This window comes from Empidonax traillii, unplaced genomic scaffold, assembly GCF_003031625.1.
Source record: "Empidonax traillii isolate 1590-97213 ecotype Southwest subspecies unplaced genomic scaffold, ASM303162v1 scaffold1851:size166798, whole genome shotgun sequence".
In the NCBI taxonomy this organism is placed as follows: domain Eukaryota; kingdom Metazoa; phylum Chordata; class Aves; order Passeriformes; family Tyrannidae; genus Empidonax; species Empidonax traillii.
In genome coordinates this window covers 123,278-143,460 of record NW_020957044.1, presented here as the reverse complement: position 1 = coordinate 143,460, position 20,183 = coordinate 123,278, and the positions used below count along the sequence as shown (strand labels likewise).

General features: G+C 64.1%; 1 protein-coding gene across 1 annotated transcript in view; it reads right to left on the bottom strand.

Moving 5' to 3' along the window:
- LRP1 (LDL receptor related protein 1) overlaps positions 1-20,183 on the bottom strand; it is a 71,326-nt gene that overhangs the window by 23,029 nt on the left and 28,114 nt on the right. Inside the window, exons 7-40 of the mRNA XM_027908810.1 lie at positions 15,556-15,718; positions 14,396-14,618; positions 14,035-14,224; positions 12,865-13,008; positions 12,411-12,647; positions 12,086-12,263; positions 11,738-11,960; positions 11,392-11,581; positions 10,914-11,039; positions 10,674-10,814; positions 10,267-10,392; positions 10,058-10,174; positions 9,833-9,913; positions 7,587-7,754; positions 7,167-7,349; positions 6,718-6,918; positions 6,391-6,636; positions 6,055-6,252; positions 5,379-5,583; positions 5,125-5,289; positions 4,608-4,852; positions 4,237-4,368; positions 3,915-4,142; positions 3,592-3,766; positions 3,226-3,320; positions 2,854-3,003; positions 2,589-2,729; positions 2,348-2,476; positions 1,559-1,690; positions 1,220-1,354; positions 1,014-1,143; positions 634-760; positions 302-453; positions 62-186 (exon numbers count right to left, since the gene is read on the bottom strand). Of these exons, the coding sequence (XP_027764611.1) occupies positions 62-186; positions 302-453; positions 634-760; positions 1,014-1,143; positions 1,220-1,354; positions 1,559-1,690; positions 2,348-2,476; positions 2,589-2,729; positions 2,854-3,003; positions 3,226-3,320; positions 3,592-3,766; positions 3,915-4,142; positions 4,237-4,368; positions 4,608-4,852; positions 5,125-5,289; positions 5,379-5,583; positions 6,055-6,252; positions 6,391-6,636; positions 6,718-6,918; positions 7,167-7,349; positions 7,587-7,754; positions 9,833-9,913; positions 10,058-10,174; positions 10,267-10,392; positions 10,674-10,814; positions 10,914-11,039; positions 11,392-11,581; positions 11,738-11,960; positions 12,086-12,263; positions 12,411-12,647; positions 12,865-13,008; positions 14,035-14,224; positions 14,396-14,618; positions 15,556-15,718 (5,601 nt within the window). The remainder of the gene's footprint in view (positions 1-61; positions 187-301; positions 454-633; positions 761-1,013; positions 1,144-1,219; positions 1,355-1,558; positions 1,691-2,347; positions 2,477-2,588; positions 2,730-2,853; positions 3,004-3,225; positions 3,321-3,591; positions 3,767-3,914; positions 4,143-4,236; positions 4,369-4,607; positions 4,853-5,124; positions 5,290-5,378; positions 5,584-6,054; positions 6,253-6,390; positions 6,637-6,717; positions 6,919-7,166; positions 7,350-7,586; positions 7,755-9,832; positions 9,914-10,057; positions 10,175-10,266; positions 10,393-10,673; positions 10,815-10,913; positions 11,040-11,391; positions 11,582-11,737; positions 11,961-12,085; positions 12,264-12,410; positions 12,648-12,864; positions 13,009-14,034; positions 14,225-14,395; positions 14,619-15,555; positions 15,719-20,183) is intronic.

The window sequence follows — 20,183 nt, the reverse complement described above, 5'->3', positions numbered from 1 at the left end:
CAGATGAGGAGCTGAGCCCCTTCCCTGCACGTGGGGCTGCCCCCCACGCCTGGGCTCTCACCCTTCTGCCGGGCCCGGTTGAAGACTTTGATGTCCTTGAGCTGCACGCCGATCCCGGTGCGCAGGGACACCGACTCGGTGGCGTTGTCCTTGTTGCCTCTTTTGATGGAGCCGTTGGCGTGAGTCCTGAGGAAACAGAGTCACCAAGAGACCCTTCCCCACCTGTTCACAGCACCTGTCAGCTCCCCCCACCCTCCACACAGCGGGTGCCCAGACCCCCCCAGGCCCCCTGGCATCGCACCTGTCGCTCCAGTAAATGTACTCCTCGAAGACCGACACGGAGAACATGTCCATGTTGTTGCTGGACAGCACAACCTCCCGGTTCTCTCCTGTCTCCAGGTCGATCCGTTCGATCTTGTCGGTCCGGGCATCGCACCAGTACAGCTTCCCATCCTGTGGTGATGAGAGACCATCCCGGTTGGCACCGGGGTGGCACCCTCTGCACCTCCAGTGGGGCATCCCACGATTCAGGAGACCGCCCTGGACAACTGGACTCTGGAGCCCTCCCCGCCATCAGGACACAGCTGCAGGGACCCTTGGGACCAGCCCCATCCTCCCAGATGCCGTCTGTACCTCGTAGTCCACGGAAATGCCGTTGGGCCAACTGATGCTGACGTTCACCAGCACCATCCGCTCGGTCCCGTCCAGGCGCGAGCGCTCGATGCGGGGGTACTGCCCCCACTCCGTCCAGAACAGGTACCTGAGGGGACAGCAGGGACATCACCACAAGGATGCCACCAGGAGCACCATCCTGGGGCCCTCTGGGACAAACACCCCTCCCTGTCCCCCCCATTAGGATGTCAGTCTGGATCCCCCGGGCTTGCAGACCCTGCATCTCCATCTCTCCCTGGATCCCTCCCTGCTGTATGCAAACCCAGAGATGTGGGGGTCTCTGCTCCATGCCCACCCCCCAGGCGGTGCCCCTCTCTGGGGAGGGCTTTGTGCAGTCTCACCCCTTCTCTGGATGGACGGTGATGGCCCGTGGCTTGTCCAGCCCCTGCGAGATGACCACGTAGCGGAAGGACCCGTTCAGCCGCGCCACCTCGATGACGTCGAAGCCCTGGTCCGTCCAGTAGATGTTTCCTGCGAGAGGGGAGGGTGAGCCCCCACAGGAGCCCCACTGCCCCCGCCGCCCCCCAGCTCCGGAGCCCCCTCCCACCAGCGATCCAGTCCACGGCGATGCCCTCCACGCGGCCGATGCCGTTGGTGACCACGTCCTCGCGCCACGTCTGGTCCCGCTTGGCCCGGCTGATGGTGCTCAGGCCCATGTCCACCCAGTAAATCGTGTCGTTCTCTGAGAGGCACGAGGAGGCAGGAGGGGGGTGTCAGTGACCGCCCCTGGAGTGGCACAGACCTGCACCCCACGGCCCCAAAACCCTCCTTCACCCGGCGCTGCCGAGGGGGGACCTTCCAGGGCAGAGTTCTGACACAGTGGGGTCTGGAGCTCCCCCTCCCATCTCCTCCCAGCCCCCCTACCCTGTTCCCAGCCCTGCATCACCTGCATGGAAGTCGATCCCCACAGCCAGGGAGGTTCCTGACACTGGCACGAGAGCATCGGACTTGTCGTTGGGGTCCAGGGGAATGCCCCGGATGCCCTCGTGGACCGAGTACAGGAGGAAGGAGCCAACACCTGTGACACGGGTGTGGGGACAGTCAGACATCCCATAAACCACAGGCTGTCCCTCCCCCATGGAAAACTGCGACAGCTGCTCTGTGGAGAATGAGCCTGGCAGGGCTCTGTGGGCCTGTCCCAGACCTCCCTGGGGGCTGAACCCCTGGCACAGCCCGTTCCAGGGTCCTGCCCCACTCCAGGGCCCAGGGGAGCACAAACGAGGTCCCTTCTCACCGCCCCCCACTCCCCCTTTGTGCTGGCAAAGGCTCTGCGGCGCATCTGGGTCAGGGCAGCGCTTGTTATTCAGCCCCTGCCCTGACCCAGATGGTGCAGAGCTCTGCCAGCCCCCTCCAAAACCACCCGGAACACTTTGCACACAAACAGCCTTTGAGAGGCCCTGGCAGTGCCCGGGCAGACGGCGGTGAATGTGGCAGGGATGGGGGAACTGCTCGCCCCTACTCCCAGTCACCCAAACCCACTGCCCACACTGAGGGTCCCACCTCTCCTTGGGGGGGGTCCTGTCGTGCTGTCCCACTCCCCTCCTCCCACGATGCCCTCGAGGCCCCGGCAGTGCCCCCGTGCTCATCAGGGGCAGTCCATGCCAGGGTCTGGCTGCCCCCTGAGCCCACAACCCCTCCAAGCCCCGCAGTGTCCCCCCCCAGCAGGCACACTCACCCTCACAGGACTGCTGCCCGCTCTTCAGGCTGTAGCCCGCCGTGCACATGCAGGAGCGGGAGCTCTCGGAGGTGGGGAGGCAGAGCTGAGAGCAGTCCCCGTTGTTCTGGCTGCAGGGGTTGGTCCCAGCTGCGGCAAAGAGAAGGGGCTGAGGGGCTGTGGGGGGACAGGGAGCACCCCCAGGGCTGGGGCAGGCAGTGCCCACAGGGGTTTTTCTGCCCCAGGACCCCCCCCCGCTCACCCTGCTGAATGCTCTCGTCGTACACCTTCATGTGCATCACCAGCGTGGTGCTGTTGCGCAGCACCCTCACCTCTGTCCCGTCCTTCTTGTTGCAGGTGCCCATCCTCTCGGAGGCCTGGTCAGCCCACCACAGCTTGTCCCCTGGCAGGACAAGGCAGGAGCATGTGGCAGCGCTCCCCATCCCCTCCTGCCCCCGCTGAGACGGGCACGAGAGCTTGGGCAGGGCCCGGAGCCAGGGAAAGGTCCCCCCATCGCCAGCCCTCACCCATGATGGCCAGGGCCGTGGCCTTGCTCAGCTGGCTCCGCACGGACTCGATCACCTCCAGGTTGCTGCCATCCAGGTCACACCTGTTGATGGTGCCGTTGCCAGAGCTGATCCAGTACAATTTGCTCTCCGGGTAGTCGATGGCCAGGCCTGGAAAGGACGGGAACGTCAGTGTCCCGGTGGCACACGGGGACTGTCACCGGCCGGGAGGTGGGACGGGACTGGCGGGGCCACGAGTGATGGAGAGAGTGGGCAGGTGAGGTTGGGGCGACCCAGCACAGGGCAGCTGCCACCCCCCTGGGGAGCCAGAGCAGGCATTTGAGGCTCTGCAGGACAGCAAGGTGAGACGGGGGGTCCCGGGGGAGTCCGTACCAACAGGCCCCTTCTGGTTGGTGAAGAGGAGCGTGCGGTTGCTGCCGTCCATGTTGGCCACGCTGATGTTGTCCCCGTCTGTCCAGTACAGCTTCCTGCACAGTGAGGGCACAATGGGTGAGGGGACACAAGGGCCAGCACCCCCTGGGCCCTCCCAGCCCCGCTCATGGCACAGCCCACCTCCCACCTCCCCTCACACACCCCCTCCACGTGCTGACACGCAGGGAGAGCAACCTGTTCTCTCCTCCATCACACATGTGCACCGCCACGCACACACGTGTGCCTGCACACACACCTCCTCCTCCTCCTCCTGGGATGCTCCCGGCCCAACCCCAACCCACTGGCACCACGTCCCACAGGACTCACCCCCGGAGGGGATGAACCACCAGGCAGTGGGGCTTGTCCAGCCCCTGGATCACGGCGTTCTTGAAGGAGCCGTCCAGCCGGGCCACGTTGATCTGCTTCTTGTTGGCGTCGTAGCTGGTCCAGAAGAGGTTTCTGGACACCCAGTCCACGGAGAGGCCGTGAGCGTTGGGCAGGTCTGCAAGGGAACGGAGATGGGAGCTCGTCAGCTGGGAGGACGGGGCTGGGGTGATGCTCAGGCAAAGAGGAAGGGCCGATCTCGTGGAGCTGAAGGCTCTGGAGGGCCGGGGGTCCCAGCTCTGGGGGCGATGGTGCCCCACACCCACCCGCAGAGACCACAGTCTCCACGCCAGTGCCGTTGATGAAGGCTCTCTTGATGGTCTGGGTGCGGACGTCTGACCAGTAAATGCGCTGCTCCAGCGCGTCGTAGTCCACCACCGTGACGTTGTCGATGTCGGGCACGGTGAAGGAGATGATGTAGTTGTAGTAGGGGTTGTCGATGTCCACGCCCCGGATCTCCATCTGCCGCGCGTACAGCAGGAACTTCTTGAACTCTGGGAGGAGGAGGAGAGGGGCAGCGGTGGGACCTCAGCTCCCGAGCACCCGCTCGTCCCTCCGGCCTGGGGGGCCCAGGCAGACCCCTCCTACCATAGCAGGTCGTGTTGTCCTTGTCCAGCTTCATGAGGTGGGGGCAGGCACAGGACAGGGTGCGGTTGTAGTTGATGAGGCAGAGGTGGGAGCACGGCCCTTTGCCCCCGTTGGCCTCGCAGGGATTAGGAGCTGCAAAAGGGACAGGACTCAGTGACGTCCCTGCCTCTGGGGACACCCCCCCAGGAGGCCCTTCCAGTCCCTCCCTGCCCCATTAAGGAGCTTGGGCCATCATCACCTCATCACCCACTGGGGTGGGAGCGGTGCCCACTCACCACTCCGAGTGGGTGTGGGCGCAGATTGAGTGTTGGCACCATCCCTCTCCGTGCTCCCCCCACCCCATCCCGCCACCTTTGCTCCCCCAGCCTCACCCAGGGGCTGCCGGGAGGGGTGATACACCTGCAGGTCGAAGGGCTGGGTGTTGGTCCTCTGCACCACCGTCACGTTGTGCCCCGTCCACTTGTTGGCCTTGGCCAGCGTGTTGGTGCGCCAGTCGGTCCAGTACACCTCCCCCCCGTACAGGGTGACAGCAAAGGGGTGGGACAGGTACTCGTGGCCCCGCAGCACCTCGATGTGCCCCGTCCCATCGTACAGGGCTGAGTAGATGGCGTCCGACCTGCCCCGGCAGAGACGAGGGTGAGGGATGCGGGGAGGGGGCACTACGGGGTCTTTAACCCAGCAGTAACAACCTGCAGGGTCTAAGCAGCCGTGGGACAGCTGCTGATTTACACCAGGGATCCATGGAGGAGAAAACCCAGAGCGAGGGCTGGAACGTGTCGGGGGACACAAACGGAGCCCACGGCGCTCCCAGCCCAGCCCAGCACTGGGGCGAGGGGAAGCCCAGACTGGGAGGGATGGGGAGGCAGGGACAGGCGTCCTTGGCCCTACCTGGCATCGATCCAGAGGATGCGCTTTTCCAGGTAGTCCACAGTGAGCCCGTTGGGCCACCCCCCCGAGCCCGTCTCCTTGTGGATGGTGCGCCGGCCCGCGCCGCTCATGGAGGCGGCCTCGATGCGGGGCAGGCTGGCGTCCCAGTCCGTCCAGAACAGGATCCTGCCGGGAGGGACAGCAAGGGGCACCATCAGTGCAAGGTCCCAGGGGTGGCAGCGTGCCCTGGTGAGCGCTGGCCCCTCCTGCCTCACCCATAGCGGGGGTCCAGGGCGATGGCGCGGGGGTGCTCGATGTCCCCGGCCAGCAGCGTGGTCCGCATGGTGCCGTCCAGCTTGGCCACCTCGATCTGGTCCAGGTTGCTCTCCACCCAGTAGATGTTGCCAGCGATCCAGTCCACGGCCAGTCCCTCAGGGGTGGCCAGCCCATACTGTATCACCACCTCGAAGCTGGTCAGAGCTGTGGGGCAGTGTGAGAGCTCAGGCTGGTGCCTCTTCCCTGGTGCATCCACCACCACCACCACCATGTCCCTGTCCTCAACAGCTCCACCCAGAATAATCAGGGTCAGTGGTAGGGGGACTTGTCCTCCCTATATGAGATCTGCCCCCTGTCCGTGGTCCAAACCACAAAGGGCTCAGCCCCCCACCCACACTCCCAGCTCTGAGCTCCTGCTGCCCCATTGCTCTTGGGAGCAGCAGTGATGGAGAGGAGCCCCAGCTCTGTGCCCAGGTGCTGGGCTGCAATTACCAGCAGGGAAGCACTGGGAATGCTAATTAACTCCTGCATAACGAAGAGCAGAACGGGATCACTATCAGGGCCGTGGGCTCCAGCTGCCACATCACTGCAGGTGTCACGAGTCACTGATCCCAGCCCTGCAGCCCCCCTGCAGCCTTCCCACCCAGCAGCCCCCCAGGCCCTAAGGCTCCGCACCCCCGTTCTCCAGCAGCTTCCCCCTGTAGATCTTGTCCTCCACCACGTCGGTCCAGTACAGGGAGCTCTGGTTGAGGTGGAAGTCCAGGGCGATGGTGTTGCGCAGCCCGGGCACCAGCACACTGTAGTCCCCTCGGTGCAGGTCGATGCGGCGGATCTCGTGGCGGTTGGAGAATATGATGAACGGCTTGAAGGGGTCTGGGGGGAGCAGGGAAGGGTCAGAGGGGGCATGGACAAAGCAGGAGATACGTGTCTGGCCCCAGCCACGCCCGCCAGCACAACCCTCATCTCCATGAGAGGACAAATCCCACCCGAGGCAGCCCCCCCTTCACGCACCCAGGCTGCGGCAGCTCTCGCCGTCGGGCTCCAGCATCCAGCCCTCGTAGCAGGAGCACTTGACGTTGTACTTGTCCTGCTCGCACTTCTGGCTGCACTTGAGGTGCTTGGCGCAGTAGCTCTGGATCTGGCAGGTCTTGTTGTCGGCGCCCAGCTCCATGCCCAGGGGGCAGGAGCACACGATGCCCTCGCCGGGGGCCACCGTGCAGTTGTGGCTGCAGCCACCGTTGTTGAGGGAACACTGGTCTGGGGGGGACAGGACGGGCTGGTCACCTCCTCGTCACCTCCTGGGACACGCCGCGTCCCCAGCCCCGTCCCCGCGCTCACCGCACAGCTCGCCCTCGTCGGAGCCGTCGCCGCAGTCGTCGGAGCCGTCGCAGAGCTTCTCGGGGGGCAGGCAGATGGAGGTGTTGTTGGCACAGGTGTGCGAGGGGGGTTTGCACACCAGAGACTCGCAGTTCTCCTCGTCAGAGTTGTCCTCGCAGTCGCTGTCCCCGTCACAGACCCAGGCCTTGCTGATGCAGCGGGCTGAGGGGGAAGGGGCAAGGAGGGGGCAGAGCAGACCCAGAGATGTTATTCCAGGCAGTTGGGGTGCCCCAGAGCTGGTGTCCCTCCACTCCTGTCCCCAACCCACCAAGACAAGTCCCAGCCCCTTCCCCGGGTCAGAGGGGGAGAAGGGATCCCAGGACGACGCCATCCACCGAGGTCACGATGGTTTGTGGGTTGGCCGCTCGCGCTTCCCCATTTCTGTCCCTCCCCTCCCCCCTTGCCCTCACCCGAGTCCTTGCAGCCGAACTTGACGTTGGGGTCGCAGACGTGGGTGACGCCCTCGCAGTTCTTCTCGTCGCTGGAGTCCATGCAGTCGGTGTCGCCGTCGCAGCGCCAGCGCATGGGGATGCACAGCCCGTCCAGCCGGCACTGGAACTCGTCCGCGTGGCACCCCCCGGGGGGGCGCGTGGCTGTGGGGAGGGGACCCGCTCACTGCCTGCGCCCCGAGGAGCCGAGGGGCTCGGGGGAGGGTGAGGGGATCAGGCTCTCAGCCGGCAGGGAAAGAGCCAGGGACACCCAGAGATGCAGGACGGGGATCCAGGCGCTCAGAGGGGGCAGAGGAAGCTGCAGAGTTCCCTGCCTGGAAGCAGCGGGGCTCTGCTCGGGGGGTTCCACGCCCCCACGCCCTCCCCCGTGCCGGGGCTCACCCTGGTTGGTGCAGTTGGCGTGGGTCTCGTCGCTGTAGTCGCCGCAGTCGTTGTCCCCGTCGCACGTCCAGTGCACGGGGATGCAGCGCCCGCTGTTGCACTTGAACTGGTTGCTGGAGCAGGAGTGGCTGCAGCCCGCCTCATCGCTGTTGTCCCCGCAGTCGTTGTCTGCAGGGGGAAGGGGAGCAGGCAGGGGGTCGGTGGGGGCCTGATGGGGAGGGGGCTGGCGGAGGCACGGCAGGAGGGAGGACAGCAGAGACCCCCCCGCCGGAGGCAGCGGTGGGGGAAGCGGGGAACACCAGGGATACGGGACAGAGCACGCCGGCAGACAGGACACGGGGTGACAGAGGCCCCACCACAGACCAGAGACCCCCGGCCCTCCCACCCCCCTCTCTGCCACAGCAGCAGCAGCGCACAGAGAAAATGGAACACAGAAACTGCATAGATCAGCCATGAACCTGGGCAGGCTCCGCTCCGCTCCGGGGGGAGCGGGGCTGGGGGTCGGGGCGCTCCTTTGGGGGTGCCCCCACGGGGAGGGGGCTGGTGCAGCCAATTGGGGGGGTCAGATTGCCTGGAGGAAAGCCCCTCGCCCGCTGATGGGCAGGGGGAGCTTTGGTCTGAGGGTACCAGGACACTGGCAATGCGGCCCCTCTGGTGGTTCAGCGTGGGGGGACTGGCTTGGGGACCACGACAGGGCTCCATTCCGCTGTGGATGCCCCACCCGAGGGCTGGTCAAGGTTATTTGCCTTTCCAGTGCCTCACGATGGGCACAGGGACCGTGGCACAGCTGGGAACGATGGCACAGCTCAGGGCAGTGGCACTGCTGGCTGCCACACGGCCTCAGCAGCAGCCCAGCTCCTGCACATGCAGCCCCGGCTTTCCACCAAGAGAAGCTTCCCAAGGGGCTCTGCCTGGTGAGCTGGGAGGGACACTGGGTTCATTCCCTGGCACCCAGCACATCCCTCCCACTGCTGGAGAGCACGGGGGGCAATGCTGGAGAGCGTGAGGGACACTGCCAAGGCATGGGGGCGGGTATTTCCAGAGAGCTCAGCGGGCACTGCCAAAGAGAGCGGGTGGCATTGCCAGAGGCACGGGGGGCATTGCTGGAGGCAGAGGAGTCATTGCCAGAGGCACGGGGGGCATTGCTGGAGGCAGAGGGGGCACTGCCAGAGGCACACGGGGCATTGCTGGAGGCATGGGGGGCATTGCCAGTGTCCAGAACAGCAGCCCCAAGGGGCTCCCAGCCCTCTGGAGGGGCAGGTTTGGGGGCTCAGGGGCCAGGCGGGGGTCTGGTGCATGTTGATCTATGCACTAACCGGTAGGCTTTGGACAGTTCTTTTCGTCAGAGCCATCCCCACAATCTTTTTCTGAAACACAGAACCACCAGACAGGAGCGTGGGCACAGTGACAAACACAACACACCACGGCACAGCGGGCGGCACAGACACCGGGACGTGGACACAGACACGGACACACAGAGGCTGTGCAGGCACTGGGTGGCGAGACCAGAAGCAGCAGAGGGTGCTGGGGGAGCGGGGGCAGCCGGGCTGGGGGAGCCCCGTGGTGCTACAGCTCCCTGCCCCAGGCAGGCTCGAGGCTGCATGAAGGGGCTTCACACCACGGCCCGCCTGCCACGGTGGGGGATCCCAGCAGAAGGGACCACCCTCGGCAGGGCCAGCTCGGAGGGAGCTCAGGAAGGCTCCAGGAGGAGTCCTCCACCCACAGCTCTGCTAATCCCCAGAGCTCATCCAGTGTCTCGTCTGCTCTGAAGCCACTAATTAAACATAACGATGCAGAGCGGCTCAAATAAACTTGTGGGGAAGCAAAGCAGCCTTGGGGCGAACCCTCTGTCCCAGGCCTGGCCCTGCGAAGATCCGAGGGCAGATGGGAGCTGACCAGGAGAGCTTTCCTGCCCTCCCAGGACACGGCTCAGCCCTGCCAGCTGCACCAGCCACTCTGTGCTCAGCTCCAGCTCTGGGGCAGAGTTTTGGGAGACCCATCAAAGGGCACCGAGGTCTGAAACGATCCCCGCCAGGTTATTCCTGCAGCACACGCCGCGCCGGGGGCAGCCAAGGGAAATGTGGGGCTGGAGACTGCAGGATGTGCTCGGCTTTGCCTCACACCTGCTCCCTCCAGGGCTCTGCCCTTCAGCACATGCTGACAACTGGCCCTTGCCAAAGCAGGGCCCCTGCCAGGCTGCACCCCACCCCTCGACTCTGGTCGTGGGTCTGGGCCGGGGTCCTCACCGTTGTCACAGCGCCAGTTGATGTTGATGCAGCGCCCGTTGTTGCAGGTGAACTGTGTCAGGGGGAAGCAGGTCGGGTAGGCTGCGGAGGAGGCAGAGGCACCGTGAGCACAGGGACACCCCTGTGTGCACCCCAAACCCCCACGGCCCCACGGCAGCACCCCCAAAACCCTCCCCCGTGCTCCCAGTGCTCCCAGTACTCCCAGTGCTCCCAGTGCCAGCTCACCGCACGAGGCAGACTCGTCGGAGCGGTCCCCGCAGTCGTCGTCCAGGTCACACGTCCAGGAGAGGGGGATGCAGCGGCCGCTGGCGCAGGAGAACTGGTTGGGGGAGCAGGTCCGGGCTAGCCAGGGAGGGACAGACAGAGCATTAGCGGCTGGTGGGGCTCAGCAAGGACTCTCCCACGGCTCCCCGAGGATAAGGCAGGTTCCTCACCTGAGCAGGTGGAGTTGGACTCATCCTCGTTGTTCCCGCAGTCGTTGTCCCCGTCGCAGAGCCAGCGGTTGGGGATGCAGCGGTTGTTCTTGCACTTGAAGCGGTCCGAGGGGCAGGTGTGCTGGTCTGTGGGGGGACACCCGCTCAGGACCTGCCCCTCATCCCACCCCGTCCCTCCTCCGTGCCCAGTGGAGGAGAAACAGACAGAAAAGGGCTGGAGCCTGAGGCAAAGTGGGGACCAGGATCCCAACCACCATTTCTCCCTTCAATCACGCGCCATCCATCTCCCTCCCTGCAGCTGGGGAGGGGACGGAGGGGTCCCGGCTGCCCTACCCAGCCCCAACCACCGGCCCCAAGCGTGGGGGAGCCCAGGCCCCAGTCCCAGCACGCAGAAGGGAGTCACGCACGGCAGAGCTCGGGGGCCTCGTCGCTGTTGTCCAGGCAGTCGTTGTCCCCATCACACTTCCAGCGCTCCTGGATGCAGCGGTTGTTCTTGCAGGCGAACTCGCCGGGCTGGCACTGCGGCGGCGGGATGTAGGACGGGTTGGCTGCCGGGGGGGGAGAGCACGGCGAGGATTTAACCAGGTGACCAAATACGGCATCCCATGGGGAAAGGGGGTCCCCACGGGGGTCCCAGGCCAGCCTACCCTCGCAGGTGACGGTGTCCGCCCCCAGGACCTGGTCCTCGGCGCAGGCGCACTGGCGGCCCCGGGGGGTGGCCAGGCACAGGCTGCTGCAGCCCCCGTTGTTGACGCGGCACTTGTTGGAGCCCACTGTGGAGGCAAAGAGGGGTGAGGAGATGGGACCTCCATGCCCAGGGACCCCTGCAGACCCACGGGGGTGTCCCCGGACTCCTGGACACCCTCAACGAACCCCACAGTTGGAACCCAGCCAAAGAACCAGCTCATGAGGCCATGGGGACCCCTCAGGGGGCACAGAGCCTGATGGAATAGGGGTGGGAGAGGGAGGGGGGAGGCTGCAAGGGCAGGGGATGAGCGCCAGCAGAGTTTACGGAAAGAGAACTGTGCACGGGGATGGCCAAAAGGAACCAAAAAGGGGTTGGGGGGCTGCTTAGGCAGGGCTCACCCTCACCCCCCAGCCCCGTCCCTGCTGCAGCCCCCACACCTTGCTGCTGCTGCGCGTCGTACATCCGGATCTCGAAGATGGGCGGGCGCTCGTTGCGGAGCAGGCTGACGGCCTTGGAGGTCTGGTCCAGCCGGTAGATGCTGCCGCTGCGGTACTCGGTCCAGAAGAGGAAGTTGCTGTAGTGGCACAGCCCGAAGGCGTGATTGAGCTCCGGGCCCTCGTACACGATCTGCGGGCGGGAGGAGGGGTTGCCTTAGCCGGGATGGGCACCGGGGGACAGGGCGTGGGATGATGGGATGGGAGAGAGGGAGGCAATGCCTCGGCTGCCCACAGCCCCAGCGCTGGGGTGGTTCAACGTCCCGAGGCCTGCGGGACCCCCACTCGCCTTCCGCTCGGTGCCGTTGAGATAGACCATCTCGATGCGGTCGTAGAAAGCGTCCACCCAGTAGAGGATCTTGGCCGGGATGTCCAGGCTCAGCCCGTTGGGCCACAGGACGGTCTTGGAGGTGATGAAGATGTTGCGGTTGGAGCCGTCCATCCAGGCCCTCTCGATCTTGCCCCTCTTGCTGTCCTTGGGATCCTCCTCCCAGTCCGTCCAGTACATCCACCTGCCACACACCCGAAGCTGAGCCCTGGCCCCGTCGTCACAGCTCATGACAGTTCAGAGATGCGACCGTGTCCCTGTGTCTGTGCCCTCCCCCCCAGCCAGCCCTGCCCACCCGGGCACCCTCACCCGTTCAGGGGGTCCACCACGATGGCGCGGGGGTGCGTCATCTTCCCCTCGATCAGCGTCTTCCGCGTCTGGGCCTTCTCCAGCCGTGCCACGCTGATGGTCTTTTTGGGGCCGTCATCTGTCCAGTACAGGTTGTTCCCCATCCAGTCCACAGCGATCCCTTCCACGTTGTGGATGCCTTTGGGGAGAAGCCGGAGATGAGACGTGGAGGCAACAGCCCCATCTGACCCACGGTGCGTTCGGCACCGCCTGACCCCCACACAGACCAAGGGGGATGACAGACCCCCAGCCCTGAGGGCGCAGGCTGGGCCCCTGGGCCACGCACCGTCCTTCAGGATGGTCTCCCGCCCCGTGCCATCGATCTTCTGGCGCCCGATGAGGTAACTGGTGGTGTCGGCGAAGTAGATGAAGCCGGTCTCGGCGTGGAAGTCCAGCGCCCGGGGGTTCATGAGGTTCTCGATGGGGATCATGTGCTCGTCCGGCACCTTGGCTCCCATGTCCATCCCGCGGATGATGCCCGGACGCCCCTTCCCGTACACCAGGAACAGCTCGTGCTCAGGCTCTGCGGAGAGACGGCGACAGCCGTGGCCACCAGCCAGGCCAGGCCAGTGCCAGAGGGGTGGCACACGGCTCTGGGGCCGCCGTGGGGCCACAGCTCCGACACAGAGGCCGGGAGGAGGCAGTGCCAGGCGCTGGCAGGGAGTGCAGAGCCCACAGGCAGCCCACAAGAGCCCAGACCCTCGCCCCCCACATTCCCCCCCAGGAAGCCCAGCGCTCACTTTTGCAGGATTTCCCGTCACTGCCCAGGCTGAACCCCGAGCGGCAGCGGCAGGTCCGGCTCTTGTGGCTGTTCCCGAGCAGGCAGATGTCGGAGCAGCCCCCCGGCTTCCCGAACTGGTCCGGCTCGCAGGCGTGGCTCCTCACTGCAACACAAGGGGGCTGTGGCAGCCAGAGGCACCAGAGCAGCACGGGGGGGGGGGTCCTGCTCTGCCTGGGGAGCACAGAGGGACAGGGACACGGGTCTGCAGCCACAGGGACATGGAGATGCTCTCATGGGCCCTCCTCCCCGGACTTTAGGGTGGCCGATTCCCCCCGGAGCTCCTGGTTGGTCAGTGAGGGGCTGAGCACTACACAGGACAGCGCAGAGATGGGAAAGGACTTTCCCACAGGAAGGATCCCTGTGGAGAAGCCAGCCTGGCATGTCCCAGCACACTGCCACAGCCACAGGGACACACTCTGCCCCATCAGGCCAGCCCACCCCTCACGGGCCACGGGGAGAGCGGGGCTGCACCGGTGGGACGAGCCCCCACACAGAGGGACAGCCAGCAGGGCCTGGAGAGCCCCTTAATGACACTCCTTCCCCACTCAGAAATCTCCTGATTAATTTGATACTCTGGAAAATGCCGAGTAGGCTGCAGACACTAAGAGGATTTTGAAGGAGTAAATTGATTAACTGCAGGAAGGTGATGGGGCTGGAGCGGGCAGAGAGGGATGGGCACGGGGAGGGGATGGTGCAGCACCAGAGCCTTTCAACTCCCTGGAAAGCCCTTGGTGCCCAGGAGCAGTGGGGTAAACACACAGGCAGTGGGGACTGAGAGTGTGAGGGGCCATGAATGTTTCAAGATGTCACATCTGCCCCCACGTCCCTGCGCTCTCTCTGATCCATCAGTCCTGTGGAGCAGCTGCCACGTCTCTCACAGGAGGAGACGCAGCCAAAGCAGAGGATGGGGCACCCCAGGGTGTTTGGCAGCTTGACAACCAGCCCAGGGCACTGAGTGCCACATCCAGCCCTTCCCTGAACACCTTCAGGGATGGTGACTTCACCACCTCCCTGGGCGGTCCCTTCCAATCCCTGCCCACCCCTTCCTGTGAAGAAATCCTTCCTGAAATCCCACCCCAGCCCTTTCCCAAGGATCCCAGAAGCTGTTCCACCCAGGCTGGGCTCCCACCTGTGGGCTGGCGCCGCTGGTGGTAGATGTGGAGCGCTCCACCCTTGTCCACCCGTGTCACCACCTGGTACTCGGTGCTGTTGAAGCGGTTGACGCGGATGACGCTGGTTTTCTGCTGGGCGTTGGCGTTGTCAGAGTTGGTGGCGTACAGGTAGTTCTCGAAGACGGTCAGTCCGTACAGGTGCTCGATCTGGAAGGCGCCGCGTGGGCACCCACAAGGAATTCAGGAGTCAGGAGAACGTGGCTCCTGGGGGTGCCAAACCCCCCCATCCCACCTCTTGTCCCCGTGTCACTCACGGCACGAGATCATCCCCGGCAGGAGCGCGCTCGGCGCTCAGCCCCCTGACCCAAACCCACTCACCAGGATGCCCTGGATGATGGTGTGCCTGTTCTTGCCCTCGTAGTCCACCACCTCGATGTAGTCCAGGTAGGCATCAGCCCAGTACACCAGCCTGTTCACCAGGTCCAGGGTGATGCCGTGCGGGAAGACGATCTTGCTGTCCACCAGCTTGGTGCGGTTCTGCCCGTCCATGTCGCAGCGCTCCACCTTGGGGATCTGCCCGTAGTCGGTGAAGAACACCTTGCTGTGGGGGAAGAGCAAAGGCAGGAGCTCAGAGCCGGGATGGCACGGGAGGAGGGAGGATGAGGATGTGCAGGTGGCTCACGCTGGGAGGCACAGGGGTGGCCGGGGTCTGGCACGGGGCTCGAGGGGAGCTTCAACCCAGATGTGTTGGTGTCCCTGGAGGAGCTCCAGGGCCCTCCACGTGTACACATGGGGTTGTACGAGTTAAAACACAACCTGAGGCATCTGTTTGAGCATCCAGGAGTGGTCCTGCCTGTGGCAGCAGCTCCTGGCACCGCACTTCCCAACAAGGCACAGCCAGAGACGGGGATCAGCACCACCAGCACAGAGCCCAGGGGACTTAACTCAGTCCCCTGTGGGGCTTGTCTGCACCTGCCCTGCTCAAGGCCAGAGTCTCCCTCCAGGCTTCCCTGCAATATTTATTTGTCTATATAAAATACTCCCAATTTCCTGCTCAGTAACACCAGCTTTCTCCATCCAGGCAAGCAGGGAAGCAGGAGGTGAGGGGGGGAATTTCCCTCTTTACTGGTTACTCCACTCTGCCCACTGTGCCTCAGCCACACCAGCAGCTGCTGTGCGTGCCCTGGGCTGCTCCAGTGATTCAGCATCCTGGTTTCCCCAGCCCTGGGCTGGGCAGAAGGCAGCTGCTGGACACAGGCACGAGGCAGCCGTGCAAGGAGCCGACTGTTTCAGCTCCCAAAAGCCGGAGCAAAGCTGTGGGCACGCTGTGTGGCACGAGTTGGGAGCAGCAGCTTATCCTGAGCTGGGCCAGGGGTGTCCTGCAGGACTGAGCCCTGTGGAGCCGCTGCCAGGGGCGTGAGAAGTGTCCCTGCAGAGATGGGGGCTTGACACGGGCAGGTACAGGAGACCCCTGAGCCCCAGAGGGACAGACCACCCTTACCAACTGCTCCCAGGGGCAGTGAGTTGCCAGGACTCACCCCATGGCTGGGTCCAGCGCAATCCCCTTGGGATTGTACAGCTCCAGGTCCAGCAGTGTGACACAGGTGTCCCCGTTCTTGTTGCAGACAAAGATCCTGTCATCGATGTCGTCCACGAAGTAGAAGTTGCCCGTGAGCCAGTCAATGGCCATCTGCTCCACGTCTGGACAGGGGTGAGGGGGGGTTAGACAGGGAAGGAGGGAGCCAGGAACCCCCCCATGGGGTCCCTGACCACGTCCCAGCCCACGGGGATCACAAAGACCAACACAGCTGGGGAATGAGGCCGTGGGAGCCATGAGGGCACCAGGGTCTGCACCACCCCAGGGACCTGCCCTGCTCACCCCACCGGGAGCCACACGGCACCCCCAGCACCCCACCCCCTGCTCCCCAGGCATACGGGACCGTGACAAGCCAGGGACATCCCACAGAGCCAGGAGAGCATCCAGAGCAAACACTGGGAGAGCATCCTGCAGAAACACCGGGAGCACAGCCCACAGGAACACCGGGGGAGCAGGGGGGAGCTCTGCAAGGTGGGTGCCAGAGGAGGGAGGGGGCAGCAGGGAAGGGGAAGGGGCTCCAGCCGCAGCACTGGGACGTCCCAGCCGGGAGGGAGCGCGGCAGAGGGGGGGCTGTGGGCAGATCCCGCTGGGCGAGGTGGGAGCAGAGCTAATCCTGAGCTGCAGGGACACCCTGGGGCCTGGAGCAGGTGAGAGACAGCACCTGGCACGCAGCGTGTGAGCACTTAATTAAACCAGTGAAAGCCTGTTAAATCGGATAAACCCAACGCACCCGAATTCCTGCCCTGCCACCGGGTCAGCGCTCAGCCCTGCTCAGCCAGGGCAGGGGCCAGGCTGAGGGCTTGCAGCTCCCAGAGATGCCAAGTGCTTTGGGTTAGTGCCCCCCAAGACCCCGTGCCCCCCAACACAGCAGCACCACGGCCAAGGCAGGGGCCAGGTGGAGCAGGGACGGGGGCACAGCAATCCCCCAGCCCGGGCGCTCCAAGGCCAGCAGGACCCAGACAGCCCTGGAGGAGCAGGGCCAGACACCACTGAATTATTAACCAACGCAGCAGCCTGGAAGGGAAAACACGAACCAGGCCAGGGCGTTTTGCAATGGCCCACACCCCCCTGCTCGCGGGGTTCGCCCCGGCGATGCCGAGTCCATCTGCACTGCTGGGATGGGGTGAGACCATGGCATGAGCACACAGCGGTTTGGGGGTGCACAAACCCCAATCCCCAGTGCCTGGGCTATCCAGGCCAGCTCTCCCAGCCCTTGTGTCCAGGTCACGGCCCTGGGGACGGGGATGGGGACATCCAGCCGGGGCGATGCCGACAGTGACCCCCCCCCCTCCGGAAGGGCGAGGCTGCAGCCACCACCCGGCGTGAGGCAGCTCGTAAAAACAAGTGGAAACAGCCCGAGCCAAGGAATGAGCATCAACCATCAACCCCAAACCCACGGCCAGCACAGGGCTCCCCACGTGCCAGGGCCAGCGCTTGGGCTCGTGGGGCTCCCAAGCCAGCTGGGACCCCCAAGCCCCCCCCAAGCCCAGCTGATGAGGTGATAGAGGGGTTTGTGCTGAGCAAAAGACCACCTAAAAATGTGCACTGGGGTGTCAAGGGCCACCCTCTGCCCCTGAGATGGGGCTGCCCAAGTCCTGCTGTCACAACCAGCACCCCCAGCCCTCCCCTGCACCCCAAACCCCCCTGTGCCACGGGGAGGGGGCGGCAGGGCCAGGCACAGCCCTGCCAGGGAGAGAAACACTTCGGCAAAGGGATGTGCAAGAATTCCCCAAAAAAAGCAGGTCTTGGCTGGCGCCTGCGTGGCTGAGTCAGAGTCACAGGACCAGGGGAGCGATCCAAGCAGGGGTGGGTGGGGAGCGTCGGCGGGACAGAGCGGGGGCCCTCGCCCCCCACCCAGGGCTGGGGACCCCCAGATTCTCCTCCCAAAGGGGGCCCAGCCAGCACCATCACCCCTTTCCTGTCACTCTCCTGCCTCACCAGCCACATCCCGCCGAGCTGGAGCCGAGTCCAGCCCATCCAAGGGGGGAAGTTCACCAGCACTCAGAGGGGAATCTGGAGGGGAAAATGGCCAAAACAAGCCACAGACTTCCAGCCCTGCACTCCCCTCACAGCCACCCTGCCACAGCTCCCCAGGGGAGCAGAAGGGTCCTGGTCCCCCCGGGGGTGTCTGGCCTGGCCCCTGCTCTGAGCAGGACAGCGCTGGGCCGGGGGCTGGGGGTGACGCAAGCACTTGCTGCTCTCCAGGGCTGTATTTTTGCAGCTGGAAAGCATTACCCTCCTCAAAGGCTTTTGTTTTCCAGCTTTGCTCCTTCTCTCCCTGCTCACCATCCTCCCCCCTCCTTCACAGGAATCACTTTTCATTATTATTATTATTTTTATTATTATTATTTTCAGCTCTTTCTTGTAGCCCCAGCTAAACCTGGATTTCCTCTTGAACTTTCGGTGGAAGCTAATTTAGTTAAAAATGTCTATTTTTAACCCCCGGTGCTGGCCTGCAGAAACCTCCTGCCCTCCACCTCGGGAGAGGGGAGGAGTGGGGGGCACAGACCCTCCCCTGCTGTGCCCCCCCCAGGAGCAGAGTGGGAGCCCAGGGAAGGTGCCACGGCCACCCGTGACCAGCAGGACACCCCACGGACCCAACCGAGGGGACCCAGCAGTGATGACCCCGTCCCTGGACATGGAGGGGTCCTGCCACGAGTTCCACGGGAGAAGAACGTGGGGGCAGCGACCCCCCCCCATCCTCCCACAGCCCCCGTGGCAGAGCCTCCTCCCCACCAGCTCCCAGCCTGGAGTCAATCCCCCTCCTTGCTCAACGCCGGCGGGACGGTTGCGGGCGATTGCGACATGCCGAACTCATTTCCCAAGATTTATTTATTTGAGAGTGTTTGGAAAGGAGCTGGTGGGGGCAGAGAGTGGGGAATGTCGGCTTTCCAAGGCTCTTCTCGGGAGGAGCAGCCAAACACGCCGGTGGGGCCGGGGGTCCACGCTGGCAGCCCCCCCTCGGGGTGGGGGGGCCTTCCCACAGGGAGGGGGGACGGAGGGAGCACCGAGAAGTTCATCACGTTGCTCAACACGGGGGGGGGGGGTTGGTAAATTCAGCCCAGCCCGAAACCCACCCGCACAGATGTTTCCTGGTTTCACACCCACCACGGGCCCGAGCGAACCCGAGCGAGCTGGGGCTGCCACGAAACCCTCTGTGCCACAAAACCCTCTGTGCCACAAAACCCTCTGTGCCACGAAACCCTCTGTGCCACAAAACCCTCTGTGCCACAAAAGCCTCTGTGCCACAAATCCCTCTGTGCCACAAATCCCTCTGTGCCACACTGAGCTTGGATCTGCCCTTCTCACAGAATCCTGGGACGGTTTGGACTGAAAGGGGTCTTGGAGATCCTCCATTCCCACCTCCTGCCATCGGTAGGGACACCTTCCACCAGCCCAGGTTGCTCCAAACCCCATCCGACCTGGCCTGGGACACTCCCAGGGATGGAGCAGCTGCTCTGGGCAATCTGCGCCAGGGTCTCCTCATCCTCACAGGGAGGAATTCCTTCCCAATATCCCACCTCACCCTGCCCTCTGGCAGTGGGAAACCATTCCCCCTCATCCTGGCACTCCAGGCCCTTGTCCAAAGTCCCTCTCCAGCTCTCCTGGAGCCCCTTTAGGCACTGGAAGGAGCAATAAGGTCTCCCCAGAGCCTTCTCTTCTCCAGCCTGTCTCCAGAGCAGAGGGGCTCCAGCCCTCAGAGCATCTCCGTGGCCTCCTCTGGCCACATCCTTCTTATACTGGGATGCCAGGGCTGGATGCAGTGCCCCAGGTGAGACATCCCACTCAAAGAACTCCTTGACACGAGTGGGTCATTGACCCCACGCTGCCCTCGGGAGCTGCAGCCAGAGGTTCTCCCTCCCAGAGCCCGATCCACAGAGCACCTGATTTACCCCACTCCCAGTCAAGCTCTGCAGAGCTGTGGTGTTTTTTTTTTTTTTGGGGAAGGAGCTTTGCTGACCCAGCACATAACTTTGCTCTGCATGAATCAGTTGCTGTGCAGTCTGCAAACACATCAATTGTGGCCTGACAGGAGGAGGAAGGAAACGCGCAATCTTCCCTCAGATTAAACCAGGGATTTCGACACAGTCCCCAGACAGCTGCGAGGGGGACCAGGGGGACACAGCCACTCTGCAGCTCCCCAGGCTCCTTCTCAGCTGAGAGAGGAAGAAGAGAAACCCACTAAAGCTGTGGAGGTGCAAGGAGCTCAGGAATCAGCCCTTTCTGTGAAGAAATCCTTCCTGAAATGTGTGGATGTGGCACTTGGGGACACGGTTCAGGGGTGACCTCGCAGTGCTGGGTTAATGGTTGGACTCAGTGGTCTTAGAGGGCTCTTCCAACCTTAATAATTCCATGATTCTAAGTCTGGGAGAAACTCCACTTCCCAGCTACCCCTCAAGGGAGCACTGCCAGGAGAGCAGGACAGGAGCACTGGCCAGGAGAGGTCCCGGCCCTGCCTGAAGCAACCGGAGACACCGTCGGGCTCGGAGCTCCAGCACCAAATCCCCTCTCCTGTTCTGCTGAGGAGCATTTCCCCCTCTCCCCAGCACCAAATCCCCGCTCCTGTTC